The sequence below is a fragment of the Bradysia coprophila genome, unplaced genomic scaffold (genome assembly GCF_014529535.1).
Source record: "Bradysia coprophila strain Holo2 unplaced genomic scaffold, BU_Bcop_v1 contig_232, whole genome shotgun sequence".
Classification (NCBI taxonomy): Eukaryota; Metazoa; Arthropoda; class Insecta; order Diptera; family Sciaridae; genus Bradysia; species Bradysia coprophila.
The window spans coordinates 10,205,111-10,220,972 of NW_023503493.1; the positions used below are offsets into that span (position 1 = coordinate 10,205,111).

Here is a 15,862-nt window from a genome sequence, read left to right on the forward strand (position 1 = left end):
CGTAATTTCCGAAACGATTCCTATGTTCTATGTCTTAATCGCAATTCTCGAGCATACGATTGCTTAATAGTTATTTATCTACCAAGGTAGGTATGAAGGTATTTTTTCGCACTAGACGTCGTGTGCGAAAAAATACCTTCATACCTACCTTGGTAGATACAACGTTTTTCGCAATTTCGGGCCATAATCACCTTTCCAATGCAAAACATCGCCTACATTTTGTTCCAAAATTCTTGTGTATACAGAAATTCATTTGAACGATCAAGAAGGCTGCATTATAATACACATTGCAATGTGATGTAAAGAGACGCGTTGAATGAAATCGAGTAGTCAATGCTTAGTATATACGCTTCAACAATACGTTCGGTGTAATTGTGTGACTCTATAGCCGAATGGCTATAGTCGCTGCTTTGTGTTCAAAAACCTTTTGGTGTCGGGGGTTCGATTTCTGGTCAATGCAAGATATTTATTTATAAAAATTTAGCCTTCGTTGAAGGTAATAGGTTCTTTAGCGTGCGAAAAAAAGTTGATATCGCACTGTGTCCGGGAATACAGTGAAATAAATACCCTCAAAACGACATTAAATGGTGATGATTATGGACCGGAATTGCGAAAAATGGATGATCACGACTTGGATTGTAATGCCATCGTAAGCCTAACAGAAACCATTTGTCGACGCTTTTTTTTCATTGACATCAAAACTTATCATCTGTCAGTATCAGTACTTGTGATTTGGATCTAGAGCACTAGAGACTTCCACGACGTATAACTAGTTACATTCGAATGAAACTGAAATTTTAATGGAAATTTGGTTTTTATTATACAAAAAGATGGGAGCGATCAATAGTCGAACTACACATCGTTATAAGATACACGAAACTTGAATACAAAAAAAATCTTAAAATAAGGAGGTGATGCAAGGAAAAACGGCCACTTCTGGCATAAAGAATAACAATTCTCAAACTTCAGAGCCACGGAATATTTCGTTAGTCTGCTGAGTGACCCGAATAAATGTGCACCGTTTGCTCATCTCTTTCAACTTACTCGAACCGGTGTACGTACAAGCCGATCTCAAACCACCGAGTATATCGTTCATTGTATTCTTCACATCCCCTTTGAATGGAACCTCAACGGTCTTACCTTCCGATGCTCGATACTCAGCCACACCGCCGTGATGCTTTTCCATAGCGGTGGCCGAACTCATTCCATAGAAACATTTGAAGCTTTTGCCATTGCGTTCAATGGTCTCACCGCCGCTCTGTTCATGACCAGCCAACATTCCACCCAACATGACAAAATCAGCACCGGCACCGAAAGCTTTCGCCACATCACCAGGATTCGTGCATCCACCGTCGGATATGATGTGACCGTTAAGTCCATGAGCCGAGTCTGTTAGAATGACAAATCGATTGGGGTTTTAGTTGTTGATCGTACAACGGCACACCTGACTCTCTTTTACCTGCACATTCAATAACCGCACTGAGCTGTGGATATCCAACGCCAGTCTTCTTTCTCGTTGTGCAAACCGATCCCGGTCCAATTCCAACTTTGATAATATCCGCACCGGTCAAAATCAGTTCTTCGACCATTTCGCCAGTCACTACATTGCCGGCGATTATGGTCTTCTTCGGAAACTCATCGCGAAACGATGCAACGCAATCGACGAACAATTGCGAGTAACCGTTAGCAACGTCCAAACACAAGTAGTTGATGGCCGGTACGAGTTCGATAATTTTCTTCACTTTATCAAAGTCTTCCTTGCTAGCTCCAGCACTAACAGCGACATTCTGTTAAAGGAATCGACTGTTGGAGGAAACCATACTTCGCCTCGGTAAATGTTTCACTAACCTTTAAGACTGTTGGATTCTTATCGGCAAATTTAACCCAGTCTTCCAACTGATAATGCTTATGAACTGTTGTGAAGCAGTTGTGCTACAAAAGAAAAAAATTGTCAGATACTCTCTGATACAGCCGTTACTAGATTAGTTATTCGATATTCAACTTGGACCGTGACCTTGCCTGAATTAGTCGTCCAGACCTCAACATCTAACCAAATTTATGAGATCCAACACTCACCTTATCCAAAGCTATTGCCATTTCGAATGTGCCGACCGTATCCATATTCGAAGCCATAATTGGAATGCCGTCATAGTCAGCACTGGAATTTCTGAACGTAAACGCTCTGTTCAGATCAACCTAAACAAAAGGTCATTCATCAGAATTTGATGGTCATTTGATAATGGAGATCACATCGAGCACGTGCTCCAATTACTTCAGCCCGTGATCGGAGTGTACTACGTTTCGGCCGAATGAGCACATCCTTAAAGTCCAATTTAATCTCCTGATCGATTCTGGGCATTTTATCGAACGATTTTCACCGAACAGAGCAGACAAACAAAACTTTATTTTTTCTAATCACAAATTTTCTGTATACGATCTGGAACGGAATTAAATGAAACCTTCACTGTACAGCAAACCGATGTCGAATGTGTGCTATTATAACAAAACGTTACATTCGCATGTACACAGACACTTGTTTAGTTTGCAAATGTCTAATCTTTTTTTATAATTCTGTTTTTACCATGGAAGCACGGTCGCCGGCTTCAGTGTCGCAAGTCCCGAAAGTAAACGTTTTCAAACTGAATTACTTGTCTTGAATCATCATCAGGACGTTTTGCCTGCAGAAATCTGTTAAAAACTACCTAACCAATACAGTGTTAAAATAGCGTAAAAACTGGACTCTATGGATGTGTCAAAATTTCTGCTCTCTTTTAACACTGGATGTGTTAAGTGAGAGCGATTTTAGTATATATAGTGTTCAAAGAGAATGTCAAAAAGAGTGTTCACTCATCGAGCTCAGTTAAATTAACTGGTTTTTTCCTAGTTAACTGGACTTTTACATACAAATTTTGACGTATCACCCAACGGAACCAGTTAATTTTTCTCTCTTTTACGCTCTTTGAATAGTCTGTATAGCTAGTCTCACAAACCAATTTATTTGGTTTGTAAATAGAGTCTAACTCCCAATTTTAGTTTTCATTCATGATTTTTTGACTCATTAATAGTGTTTAAAGAGAATTAATTGGTGTGTTGCTAGTAAACTAGACTTTTACATACAAATTTTGACACATCATCGAGACCAGTTGAATAGTCTTCCTTTTCTATCTTTTTCCGCTCTTTTAACACTCTAGCGAGCATAAAGTGTTATGATGAAAGAGAAGAAGATATTGTGACAAGTACCATAAGACAAGTTAAAATAAACTGGTCTTCTGTCCTCTCGCTCTTTACGTACCACGTTCGTTGAAAGAGAAGCAAATACTTTGATAAGTACCCCAAGGCAAGTTATAATAGCTAGTCTTCGGTTTTTCCGCTCTGATCATAACAGTCTAATTCCTCTCATATTTTAACGCGTGACCCAAAGATTAGTTAAAATTAACTGGTCGGAAATCGCTCTCCGTGAACACTATGTTGTGTGATAATCATCTATGCAACTGACAACATTTTTTTCTTCGTTTTATTCACATTTTCACTTCATTACAAACGACTTGCGTCACTACCTCGCTGACATTTCTTCATGGTGATAATAAATGCGTTCACACTGCCATAACAATTTCTTGTCGTTTATCAGTATTGATGTAACATATTTGTGTTTATCATTGAAACGTGCGTATGTGCGCAGTCTTTTTCATGGAAGAATAAAAAACAATCCTCATTCGGGCAGAGGTTAACATAAAATGTAGACATTCAACGACCAAAAAAAAGGATTTTGTCAATGCTTGTTACATATGTTACACGCATCTGAAAGAGATGACAGCACATCAGAAGAACTTACTTCTCAGTATTAAGGTTATATGGGTATATTTTGGCGTGTAATGATATTTTTTTTCTTCAGAAAATGACTAAGGGGTCGGGAAGGTCATTTTTCTATGTCACACGTTCAGAAATATCGATCGAGTATTTAAACGTTGCTGATAATTATGTAAATTACGTTTTGAGAACGAAAGACACCTCCTGAAATTGTTTGTTGATTTTGCATAATTTCTTTTACATCTGTTGCTCTTATGGAGACTGTGGAGTGAATGTAGTGGTGATTGGTGATAATTGGAATGTTATAAACTGATAGACGAAAAATTCATTTTGATCGACTGAAATTTCGAATTACTGTCAAAGATTTTCCTTTTACAGACTGATCGATTTTCATCGGTAATTCGATAATTTTCAGTCAATCAATAGTTTTTTTTTTACCGAGTGGAGCGAGGGTAGCAGACGAGAAAATCGATTCGTCGAGTGACAGTTCGAATGAGAAAAGTTCTATTTTCTCCATACTTTTCTTACCAGAAATGTCATTCGACCAGTCGTCAAGAAAACGCAATTTTCTCATAGCCTATTGAGGCGAGAAAATAAGGCAAAACAACGCGTGCATGAAAAATTCATTTTTCGTCAATCAGTATCAATCAGTGTATTACCACCCGTAACATTTTTTTTTGTGCGTGTGGATTTTGTTAGTTGCAATATCTTGCACTGCTTATTTCCATATTCCATCTTCTGCAATTGTATGTACATTTTGTGTCTCTCACTAGTACCATGTATTTTGGGGAGGAAAGTATTGCCGTCTGTTAAGTGTTTATATACTCTGCCACAAAGATGGTTAATGGTTATCCCAAATGTGCTTTTCATGTGTGAGGTGGGAGGCAACCTAATTTTCTACAATGACTGTTAAGAAAATACTTAGATCAGGATATTCCTGATTTTCCACCTCTTTCTTTCTCATGGGGAGAAAGTATGAATTTTTCACCTGAACTGTCCCATTGTTTTTGTTTTGCATGTTCACTCATGGTCTATTGCGAATATTATTTACTGGAAATTACTAAAAATTTCCGGAATTTACTGAAACTATTTCGTGCATTTTCGGCAATTTGCAGTGGCTTTAGTAGAAACAATTCTCATTAGCAGGGATCTACTCCTAGGGGGGGAAATAGGAAATTCCACCTCGATCAAACTGCGCTCTTGTGTAGGTCTTTCCCATTTTCCCCCTTGATAAACAATAGTCATTTACATAACTAGGGATAAAAAGATGGAAAGTAGAGTTTTCGTGTGAATTTTTTTTGGTACGAGGCGTAGCTGAATTTTTATCTCGATTTATGCAATGGATTTTACATGCTGAGGGCGAGAGAGGGTGCCGAAGCAGAGCTTGAAAAATTAAGAGTACGGTTTTTGACGCATGTAGTATGCAAATACTTGTTTGTTCAGGCATTATGAATTTTAAATGGGGCCAACCAAACACTACGACTAGGAAAACAAATTTTTTAATTTTTTTTTTCGAAATTCGTTTTTTTATTAAAAACAGACTGAGATCACGCCTAAAGCCTACAAAAAGCTTTTTCGATTTCTCCCATCATTAAAAATGTACAAACAAGAAACTTGTCCAACGATTCTGTAAAATGGAACTGCCACCTTCAATAAATTTTTGATCGATTTAATTTGAGCGCCTTTCCATTTACTCCAGAAGCTGCCTCAAAACCGCACACAATTCCGTGAAAAAAATTTCCTAAACTTCAAAATTACGGAACACTTCGTTCGTCTGCTGCGAGACTCGAATAAATGTGCACCGTTTGCTCAGCTCTTTCAATTTACTCGCACCTGTGTATGTGCAGGCCGATCTCAAACCACCCAGTATATCGTTCATTGTATGCTTCACATCCCCTTTGAACGGCACCTCAACCGTTTTGCCTTCCGATGCTCTGTACTCAGCCACACCACCGTGATGCTTTTCCATAGCAGTGGTTGAACTCATTCCGTAGAAACATTTGTACTTGTTGCCATTCCTTTCGATCGTTTCCCCGGCACATTGTTCGTGGCCGGCCAACATTCCACCCAACATGACAAAATCAGCACCGGCACCGAATGCTTTCGCCACATCACCAGGATTCGTGCATCCACCGTCTGATATGATGTGACCGTTAAGTCCATGGGCCGAATCTGTAAATTTGATTTGAGTCTCAGCAATTGGCTGTGAATACGAAGCACTGACTCTCTTTTACCTGCACATTCAATAACCGCACTGAGCTGTGGATATCCAACGCCAGTCTTCTTTCTCGTTGTGCAAACCGATCCCGGTCCAATTCCAACTTTGATAATATCCGCACCGGTCAAAATCAGTTCTTCGACCATTTCGCCAGTCACTACATTGCCGGCGATTATGGTCTTCTTCGGAAACTCATCGCGAAACGATGCAACGCAATCGACGAACAATTGCGAGTAACCGTTAGCAACGTCCAAACACAAGTAATTGATGGCCGGTACGAGTTCGATAATTTTCTTCACTTTCTCAAAGTCTTCCTTGCTAGCTCCAGCACTAACAGCGACATTCTACGAAAGAGAGATATTGGATATGATTGAGAGAGTGGACACATTTATCAATTAAGTCTATTGAGTTCATGTAATCCTAAGCGGCTCAGCTCACTTCATCCACTTATTCTGAAAATTGTGTCACGCATCACACAACTTATTGACGCATATTTTAATTTGCCACGAAAGTACTCATACGAACCGTTAAAACTGTTGGGTTTTCATCGGCAAATTTAACCCAGTCTTCCAATCGATAGTGTTTATGAATTGTTGTGAAGCAGTTGTGCTGGAAGTGGAAATTTTATTATTTTTTTAGAGTCAGAGTGTAGCCAAATTTGATTCAACTGATCTTTGTTTCCTTGAAACATGGCGTCGGTTAATTAATAAGTATCCCTCCAGTTCTGGGTGCAACACTTGAATTTAACACTGAACTAACACCTACCTTTTGTAACGCAGCTGCCATTTCGAATGTACCGACCGTATCCATATTAGAGGCTATGATGGGAATGCCTTCGTAGTCTGCATTCGAATTCCTGAACTTGAATGTTCGGTTCAAATCAACCTAATTAGGAAGTGACACCATCAAACCATTTTGTTATGATTCGGTCGCACGTGTATCACTTACCGCCGCCCGTGAACTGAGCGTACTACGTTTCGGCCGAATCAGGACATCCTTAAAGTCCAACCGAATTTCTTGATCGATTCTGGGCATTTTATTGAACGATTTTCATACAAAGCCCAAGCAACGAAAACGTTTTTTAATCACAAATTTTCAACGATTTGAACGAAAAAAATAAAACTCAACCTTCACTATACAACAAACCGATGTCGAATGTAGTCTCTCATTTTCAAGTGCACGAGCATCGTGTGCACAGAGAAAAATGAGGAGGTAAAATTGGTTGGCTGACTTGAATTCGGTATATCTTTTATCGATTATCGATTTCGAGTGAGATAATTTAGCAGTTTTTAACGAAAATAGCTATTTCCCAGCGCTAGTTATTCTATTTTCTCAACGCCCTTAAATGCTTCAGCACACTGGGTTTAGCCCATACTTCGTCTTTGATCATTGGATCTTAAAACCCCTACAGATCACACGCTTTCGAAACGCATACGAACAAAAAAAAACTTTTTGACGACAGGTGTCTCGTCGGTTCGCTAAATTTAAAAGGAAAAAATCAGAGCGGCTCGATCTCACTAATTAGATGGTCTTTCATCTAACATCAGATTTTTCTCTGTGCAAACACTTGTTTAGTTAGCGAATGTCTATTTTTTATGAATCTATTTTTATCCCGAAAGAACGATATAGCCAGGTTCCGTCCATATGATTTCAAATGGATTTTTATTTATATTTAGGTGAGTAGAAAATTAAATTTTTTTTCATTATTGTCCGTTACAATTTCCACCATTTCCACTGGGGAAAAAAGTATGTTGAATGAACCGCACAATTGTCTGGTAAAATTCGAAGGCTATCATTTCGAATAACGGTATTTTCCGAGGCTTGCAGTTATGAAAGACAGTTTTTTGTTGATAAACATTCCTAAATTCAGAATGAAAAATTCAATTGAGAAGATCTCACCAGAAACAGTTGGCTCAAAGATTAGAATTTTTCACCTTGTGCTTGAGCTAAGCGACGCTGCTTTTGAACTTCAAATTAGAAATAGATTTTTTTTTTGTTAAATTTATTATGGCGGGCGGGTATTCAATGTTGAAGACTTTGTGGCACGAGATAAAATTTGGTATTTGGACATTTGACAATCATGTCCCGGAATTTTTTTTATGAACCTAAGACATGGGTGCACAAATATCGCTGGGGCTTTGTGTGCTTTTATTTGTATGATTCGCTTGAGTGTCAGTGTGATTCACCCACACACACTTTCTCTCTCCTTCATCTGCAATTTATTCAAATATCCAGCGCATGTTACCTAATTATTACACCGTTTCCATTTCCCGTTTCCACCATACTACTAAAATAATGACCCGATCGATTTTTCCTAAAGTGGAAACGAAGTTACCAACTGACTTATGGTTAGTGATTTTTTTGACTACAATCTTTTCGGTGTCTATTTAGCCTATCAATAGATATTAATGCAAGATTTCCACTTACGAAAAAACCACTCAGTGACAGAGACCAAATTGATGTTTTTAAATTTTTACTTTGTTTACTTGACAGCTCTCTCTCTCTCGCAGAGTGCTTTTTGTTGAGTGTAAATCATACTTAAAAATGGCCTCCGTGTACATGACAGTTGACAGTTCAAACAATAGGTATAACATGTGCTGAATTGTTTGAAATGTCAACTGTCATGTAATGGAGAAAGAACGGATACTTGACTACAACTAATAAAAAAATTAATCCGTTTTCTCTCCGTATACACTTTAAACAATAGAAAAGAGTCGTGGTTTAGCTAAACGGATGCAAAACGGAGTGTTTTTTTGTAAGTGGAAATCAAGCATTAGTGCCCAAAAGCCGTAAGTGCGGTCGAAATTCAAAATCTTTCTCACGCAAGTCTTTCTAACGTAGCGTCATTTTCATGCAAGGAAGCGTTGAAATGCATTTTTTGGTTCACTTTTTCTTCGAATCGTTCACTTAAAATCAGGGCCGCAGCTAGCAGGAATTCTCAGTGTGGGCAAAAGTACGACAAAAATATTTTTATATGGTAAAATTGAAGAAAAATCGGTTTTTCGCTCATGTCAGGGTGGGCAATGCCCACCTTTGCCCGTTAGTAGCTGCGGGCCTGCTTAAAATTCAAATTTTAGGCACACTTACAGCGTGAATAGTATGAAACAACAGCAAATAATATTGCCGGCGCTAGCGCTATAAACTACACATTTAAAGTTATTATCGTCAGTCCTGCATAATAAAGTAATGCCGAAGTGTGCGACATCTCATACTAATCTGTATTTGTTTGCTTTTCCGTGATGCTTATTAACACTTACGCCACCTTTATAAAATCACGAAAAAAATCCATTGCCTCAATTCACTAATCACAAATTTCTCTTAAAGTCGTTGCACTCCTTTGTTTCGCCCTAACGATAACGACGCCATTCGAGTACAAACTTAAGGAGCAAACCACTTATTACAACAAATCATTTCCAACAAACTCACCAGAAGCATTATGTCCGAATGTAGACGATGCTTTTCCAAATGTAACTCTAAAAGCAATGGCAAAAATTGATGAAGTGGTTCGTACAACGACCGAATCCGATTTTACGGAAGAATTTGTGAATGATGAAAATGCTTTTTATGACTACAATGGTGGCGATAGGATTACCAAGCGGAATACAAAATTATGGGAGATTAACGGAGTTTTCTATAATCAATCGGAAATTCAAAGTTTTTGTGTGCCGGTGAGTTTAGTGAAAGAGGATTTTGAGTTAATTTAACGTAACATATAGCCACGCCGTACTTGAAGCAGGGCTTATTTTCGAGAAATATTTGGAGATTAATTGATGGATGAATAAAGGTCCAGCCTGAAAATATAGTCCAGGAGCTTGCCTAGTCAAAAACGACTCCGATCGCCTTTATTTTTTCATGAAAAGTTCTTGTTACAAGACTGTACAACCAAAGCTTTTTTCTGGAAAAAGGACAACTTTCCGCCCGGAAAAGCAATTTGAATAAAAAATTCTTTTTGTTGTCGAAATTATGGCTCAACTTCATGTTTCATGGAAGAAATATATTTTGGTGGGATGTTGCAGTTAAAACGATTTCTGAAAAATTAGTCAACCATTTTCACTGGCCATTTCAAAACCAATTTTCATACGTGAGGTGTCATTAGAAAGCAAAAGTTGAACACTTCTGTATCTGGCTACAACACATCCAGTGGAGCCTGGGAAGCTCATGTATGTCCCGAAGCAGATTTTGAATTTTTTTTCTAGATCAATAAGAAAAACGTTGACCTTTGGAATTCAAGAGTTCCCTGCATGCGAATGGGAATGTCACCACTAATTCATTCATTTCTATTCAATTGCCTCAGAAAATCATGTTTATGGTTGGCAATAGTTCTCGTCACTTCCGCAAAAATTAGCGATGGCACAGCAGGTGATTCGGTTTTTTGAGCTCCATGAAAATATTGTTCCTATGAAGCGATGGAGGACCGACTTGCCGACAGCGTCAATCATTGATAGTACTGAGGAATATATTCACGCTAGCTATATATGATCATATATCGAAATATTTGTTGCCCTCAGATATACCCGATTATTAGAACTTTTCGGGGCGCCAATCGTAAAAAGCTTTAAAGGAGAACCTAATCACTCAATTCTTTTGTATCTCTGTAGGTAGATATATCTAAAGAACACTTTACAGCAGAGTAAGCGAACTGTCAGTATCCCGATATCTAAAACCATTCATGCTACTAGAACTCTGTTCGAGATGTAGTAAACAATTCGAGACGATCGTTTTCTGAGTTCTAGTAACATAAATATCTATTAATTTTCCCTTAACTTCACTTATGCATCTTAAAAAAAGTTCCAGAATTCTAAGAAAATTTCTCGAAAGTAGACCCTGTCTGTAAATCACGGTTTGCATTCGTTTTCGAAATTGTAATTTCAGTTTTAATTATCGATTTTTTTCCTTCTGTTTTTTTTTTATTTCTCGTACGCCCAAAATTACAGTCAACGGAAATTTTCGACAGTGAATCTGATCTTGGGAAAAATCCTACATACAAAAGTATTTTCTACCCTTTCACATCAATTGTTTGGACAATCATACCGGTGATACTATTGGCAACATTCAATTGCTTTCTGGTGGCAGCTGTGCGTAGATCGCATAGAATGAGACGAACAATGACTAACACTATACAGGTATGTTCTGTTGTTTTATTCTGATTGTTTGATATCAATAGTTTTTTTTTACACGTTTTATGATCCGAAAACACTCGAAATCACGCACCGAAGGTTATTTGAAAGTATCGTTTTTAGAAGAGTAAATAGTAGTATGTTCATAGCAAAGTTGTATACTTTGGGGAGGTCACGAAGATGCAGATACGCGGGTTACACACCACGTTCCATACAAAAAATTCACCACGCCATACAAATTCAATTTTGGTGAATTTGTTTGTATGGAAAAGATGTGTTCCCGCGTATCTAATAAAATGGCTATCTGCGTGATCTCCCCAAAGTATACAGCCTTGTGTTCATGGTACTTGCTAACAGTCCAAGGAGTGAAAACGGCCGTTTCCTAGCATGCGTCTTGTTTTGAATTGATATGCATGCGAAGGCGGAGAGAGAGAGAATTATTTTTGATACGAATGTTTCGCCGAGAGGGCAGCAATATAAAATAATTCTCTATGAATTTACATTTAAGCTGCAATTTTGTGGGCTATCTATGCGTGTCTTCCGTTCATATTTAGCGAATGTTAAGAAAAATGAAATATTATTTATTTAATTTAGTTTCTAAAAGTCTGACTATGTCAATAGAAGGTACTTTTTGATATTTCAGAAGAAAAAACATCGTCAGCCTATTGATAATGAAGATAAATTAGTGAAGCTCCATTTTCTTTACAATTCGCAATCAGGGAATGTCCAGTTTTGGTATTTAGAAAATCATATAAAGTCTGTTCCAATAAGACCTTTTTTAGACATTTCACTGCATTCCATTCGCTGGATGATACATCAGATGAACTGAAATTGGACAGTCGTATATTTTCCAAACCAATAAATCATTGGTGTCCCGTATGTGCTGGCAACGTAATGTGTAAAGTTTTCAGACAGAACTTTTTGTTCGACAACAAAATTTTGGAACGTGCGTAAAGTTTACAGTGGATGCTTAAATTTCAATCCATACACATACCAGCACCAGAGGCTAGATCAACTTTTGATTTTTCGTTTCTGTTTATTATATACAATGGTAAACAACAGGAACGATACCTATGCCTATTCATAGCTAACTATTCATCCGAAGCGTATTACGAACAATGATTTCATATATTCTTCCCACCACTACCACCGGTCTCTCGCGTCTACCGCCTAACAAATATTATTATTTATTTTCTTGACATTTTCGCACAAAACTTTATTCCATTCGCATTGTATTATTTTGTATCATTCACTGTTACAGAGTGACAGATCAACGGCACAGGAGAACAAAGTTACGGTGACGTTAATTGCTGTTGTTGTCTTATTTTTGGTGTGCCAGACTCCAGGTGCTATTCAACTTATCTATTCGATGAAAAACGAGAAACACAGTAATTTAACTCGAGGTAATTATCCCCGGTTATTGCACCCTCGATCCGCAAAACCGTAATTTAGTTTTCCAGAACATAAATAGTTTACCGATGGAAGAAAATATGAAAATTTGAATTTCCTATTTTCTTCCAGAGGTGAACACAACGTCACAGTGTGATTCGCCGATTTTCTTCACGTAACAAGAACATCAATTATACGTCTTTTCAAAACAAATTGAAGGGTGACAGTTCGGGTTGGAAAATTTCTATTTTTTCCTCTTTAAAAAAAAAGATGGGAGAAATAGTATATTACTATACAAGGGAAGGAATTTGATATTTCGTATTCAGATGAGTAAAAGTGTCCGAGGGCTTTAGCCCGAGGTACTTTAACTCATAGTGATACGAAATATCAAATTATTTCCCGAGTGTAGTATGACGTTTTCGAAGGAAAAGAAGACTTTTCCCTAGGGACAGAGAGTTCATATTCCCTTCCTTGTAAAGGAAATTGATATTTGAACTGTCACCAAATAAAGCGTAAACAAAATGTCAATTTCTTATGTCCTTTTGAGTGGAGAAAATAAGATTAATCACCCCGCACATATGAAATAGTTATTTGTTCAAGGAGGAAAAGTTGGCACTTGGATTTCGATGGTGTTGAGAGAGTGTAGTAAGGGCTGCACGTCACCAGATAAAATGCAATTTCCAACTTTTATCCAGAGTTAAATTTATCTCACAACACCGAAGTTTCAGTGGAGTGGAGAAAATAATTATTTTCTCGCCTGCGTTGTGAAAAGGTTTTTTTTTAAACTCATTGAACGTTCACCTGCCCCGTGTGGAATTAATTTGATTGGAAGAAAAGATAAATATTTTTATTTTCAACTTTCATGTTACCCAACTCTTGTCAACCACTTTCTACACCCCGTTCAACCCATCAGGCATTAATATTGTTTGCAACTTTTTAACGACACTAAATGCAGCTGCTAACTTTTTGCTGTATTGTGCACTGTCCAACAAATACCGCCAAACCGTCAAGGAGTTATTTCTCGGCAGGAAGCGCAAAAATACGATGTCGTCCCGCTACGGCAGCAATCCGACCGGTTCGAGTTACTACAGTAAATCGCCAACGAATGCTGGTTCGGCGTCGAGTAACAGCATTCGAAAGCAGCCGAAAAATTCACGCTTTTCCATAACGCCAACGGATTATGCAAATTTCCAAGCCGAAATGGCCGTTAAGAATGCAAACACAAAATTGCTGGCTGCTGCTGATTTTAAAACGGAGAAAAATTCCCAGCAAAATTCAGTACTGTGAACATATAACGGCTAACGATACATCGCGGCAAATGTTTTTCTATTCAATTTTTTTTTTTCTTTTTTCAAATCCATTTTAGTCTCATATACAAATGCAACCGTTATGCAACGAATCATCCATACATCCGCCATCATCATCATCCATCCAGCAATTATCACCATCATCGCGTAAGCTTCGTTTTCACATAAGTCCTAGTGAGACTAGTCTCACACGGGCACAATCATTAGTTTTCCCTATCAAAATCAAACATTCACCGAATTGTAAAAGTCATCCGAATCCATAAGCCGTAGAGATGGAGGTTTTATATTGTAATATCATATTGCTCTGCTTATTTGAAAAATAAATTAAATAATTTACAAGCAATTCTTTTATCGTTTTTTATCGTCAACTAAATCGTAAATCTAGAATTGACATAGAATAGAGTAAAGAGAAGTGATGCCGTTATCACTCTCCAGATATAGAGATGTTGAATTGTCATACCTGTCACGCCATGTGATTTTTTTTTTTGATATGATGCACATAAATAAAAATGTTTTTAACGTAATGATTGCAGCCAACGCACTTCAAGCATGAGTAGGTACTCTAAATAGAGACTGAAACTGGACAGTGTATCATACAAACGTAAAACACTTAAAAAATATTTTCATGTAAAATAGGGTACTTTCTGCAGCTGACCACTATGTCATAGTGACTTTGATCACTCATGCTTGTAGTGCGTTGTTGCAGCGTATTTTTTATTTTTATTTTATTTTTTTAAACAAAACAAAACACAAAGTGAGAAAATCGAATTGTGTAGGGTATTTTACACGTGCGAAAAAATTAAATTTCGTTTTAAAATGGAAAAATGCAAAACGTTCCATCCATAAAACGTTTGATCAATTTTGATTAATTTATAAAACATAATAAAAGTTGCCTTCAATTTTCAATCTTTGTTCTCTATAAGTGTTGAACTGTTAACCAATACAAAAACTCCATAGTAAAAAACAAAACAAAATTAAGCAACAACAGAAAACAAAAACAAAATCCTAAAAAAATTTGAAAGTTTGTTTTAAAAAAATGGCTACTGACCGCACAGAATGCTGTTTCGAGGAGCATCGGCACCCAAAATGATTGTATCCTCTTAGAACTAGCATTTCCATAGAAAATCGCCAGTTTTCCAACTTTCGAGTATATGGTCAAAGAAGTTTGCGAAATGTCAGATTTCGAACCGTGATATGAAAACAGTATTTCAATATCATTTTTAATCATGCAGAACAAAAGCCAGTTAAGTGGTTGGGTCAGCCGACAAAAAATAATCATAAGAACATTACGAGTAAAAGCCCACTTCAAACGTGTATGTTATTCCTCCCATTTTGACATGTGACCCACAGATAAGTTAAAATTAACTTTAACTGGTCAGAAATTGTTCTCCGTTAACCCTATGTATTGGACTTCTTTGCAATGATTACAAACTAACAGGTATGGTCTAATGGCCGCAGAGGACACAACGATTTTAAAAGCGGATTCAAACGCACTCATTTTCTTATTATTTTGACATGAATAATGAATACGTTCGAGATAAACCGACCGATTTTGAAGAACCGGCCATCTGGTATGTACATTTACTTTTTATTTGGGATTACTGGTTAAAAACGTGGACGTGAAGAGCCTAAATGATACTTTTGGCTGGACGATAGTGACATTGAAGTCTGCATGTTTATTCTATAACTTATCGGCCAAAACTCTGTAACTTTAACACACTGGGTGCGGAAAGTTTATTGGCGATTTGCAACAAAGGAAAAAAATATCGTCGCTAAAAGTACGACAAATTCACGCCGTAAGTGCGCTCGAAATTCAAAATGGAAAGTGCGGAGGTCTTTCTAACGTAGCGTCATTTTCATACAATGAAGCGTTGAAATGTATTTTTCGGTTCACTTTTTCATCGAATCGTTCACTTAAAATTCAAATTTTAGGCACACTTACGGCGTGAATTGCACATGGAAAGTGGTGACATTTGTTGATCTTGAAAACCGTCGATAAGATTTTTTTTTCTCTAAGAGTTATC

At 37.4% G+C, this 15,862-nt stretch overlaps 3 protein-coding genes across 5 annotated transcripts in view; 1 reads left to right on the forward strand and 2 right to left on the reverse strand.

The window, feature by feature from the left end:
- LOC119076515 overlaps window positions 1-14,181 on the forward strand; it is a 38,895-nt gene extending 24,714 nt beyond the window's left edge. For all 3 annotated transcript variants that reach the window (XM_037183300.1, XM_037183301.1, XM_037183299.1), the window contains exons 5-9: window positions 9,350-9,693; window positions 10,960-11,148; window positions 12,404-12,545; window positions 13,445-13,809; window positions 13,898-14,181. In XM_037183300.1, coding sequence (XP_037039195.1) covers window positions 9,350-9,693; window positions 10,960-11,148; window positions 12,404-12,545; window positions 13,445-13,809; window positions 13,898-14,101 — 1,244 coding nt within the window. In that variant the 3' untranslated portion in view covers window positions 14,102-14,181. The remainder of the gene's footprint in view (window positions 1-9,349; window positions 9,694-10,959; window positions 11,149-12,403; window positions 12,546-13,444; window positions 13,810-13,897) is intronic.
- LOC119076534 (GMP reductase 1-like) lies at window positions 803-2,529 on the reverse strand. The gene is made up of 5 exons (XM_037183322.1): window positions 2,273-2,529; window positions 2,077-2,196; window positions 1,849-1,932; window positions 1,460-1,787; window positions 803-1,389 (listed from the first exon to the last, which is right to left on the reverse strand). Exons 1-5 carry the CDS (start codon window positions 2,357-2,359, stop codon window positions 959-961), a joined length of 1,050 nt encoding a protein of 349 aa, XP_037039217.1. The 5' UTR covers window positions 2,360-2,529; the 3' UTR covers window positions 803-958.
- LOC119076535 (GMP reductase 1-like) lies at window positions 5,321-7,171 on the reverse strand. Its single transcript, XM_037183323.1, has 5 exons — window positions 6,974-7,171; window positions 6,791-6,910; window positions 6,551-6,634; window positions 6,042-6,369; window positions 5,321-5,979 (listed from the first exon to the last, which is right to left on the reverse strand). Exons 1-5 carry the CDS (start codon window positions 7,058-7,060, stop codon window positions 5,549-5,551), a joined length of 1,050 nt encoding a protein of 349 aa, XP_037039218.1. The 5' UTR covers window positions 7,061-7,171; the 3' UTR covers window positions 5,321-5,548.
- Window positions 14,182-15,862: the final 1,681 nt, after the last annotated feature.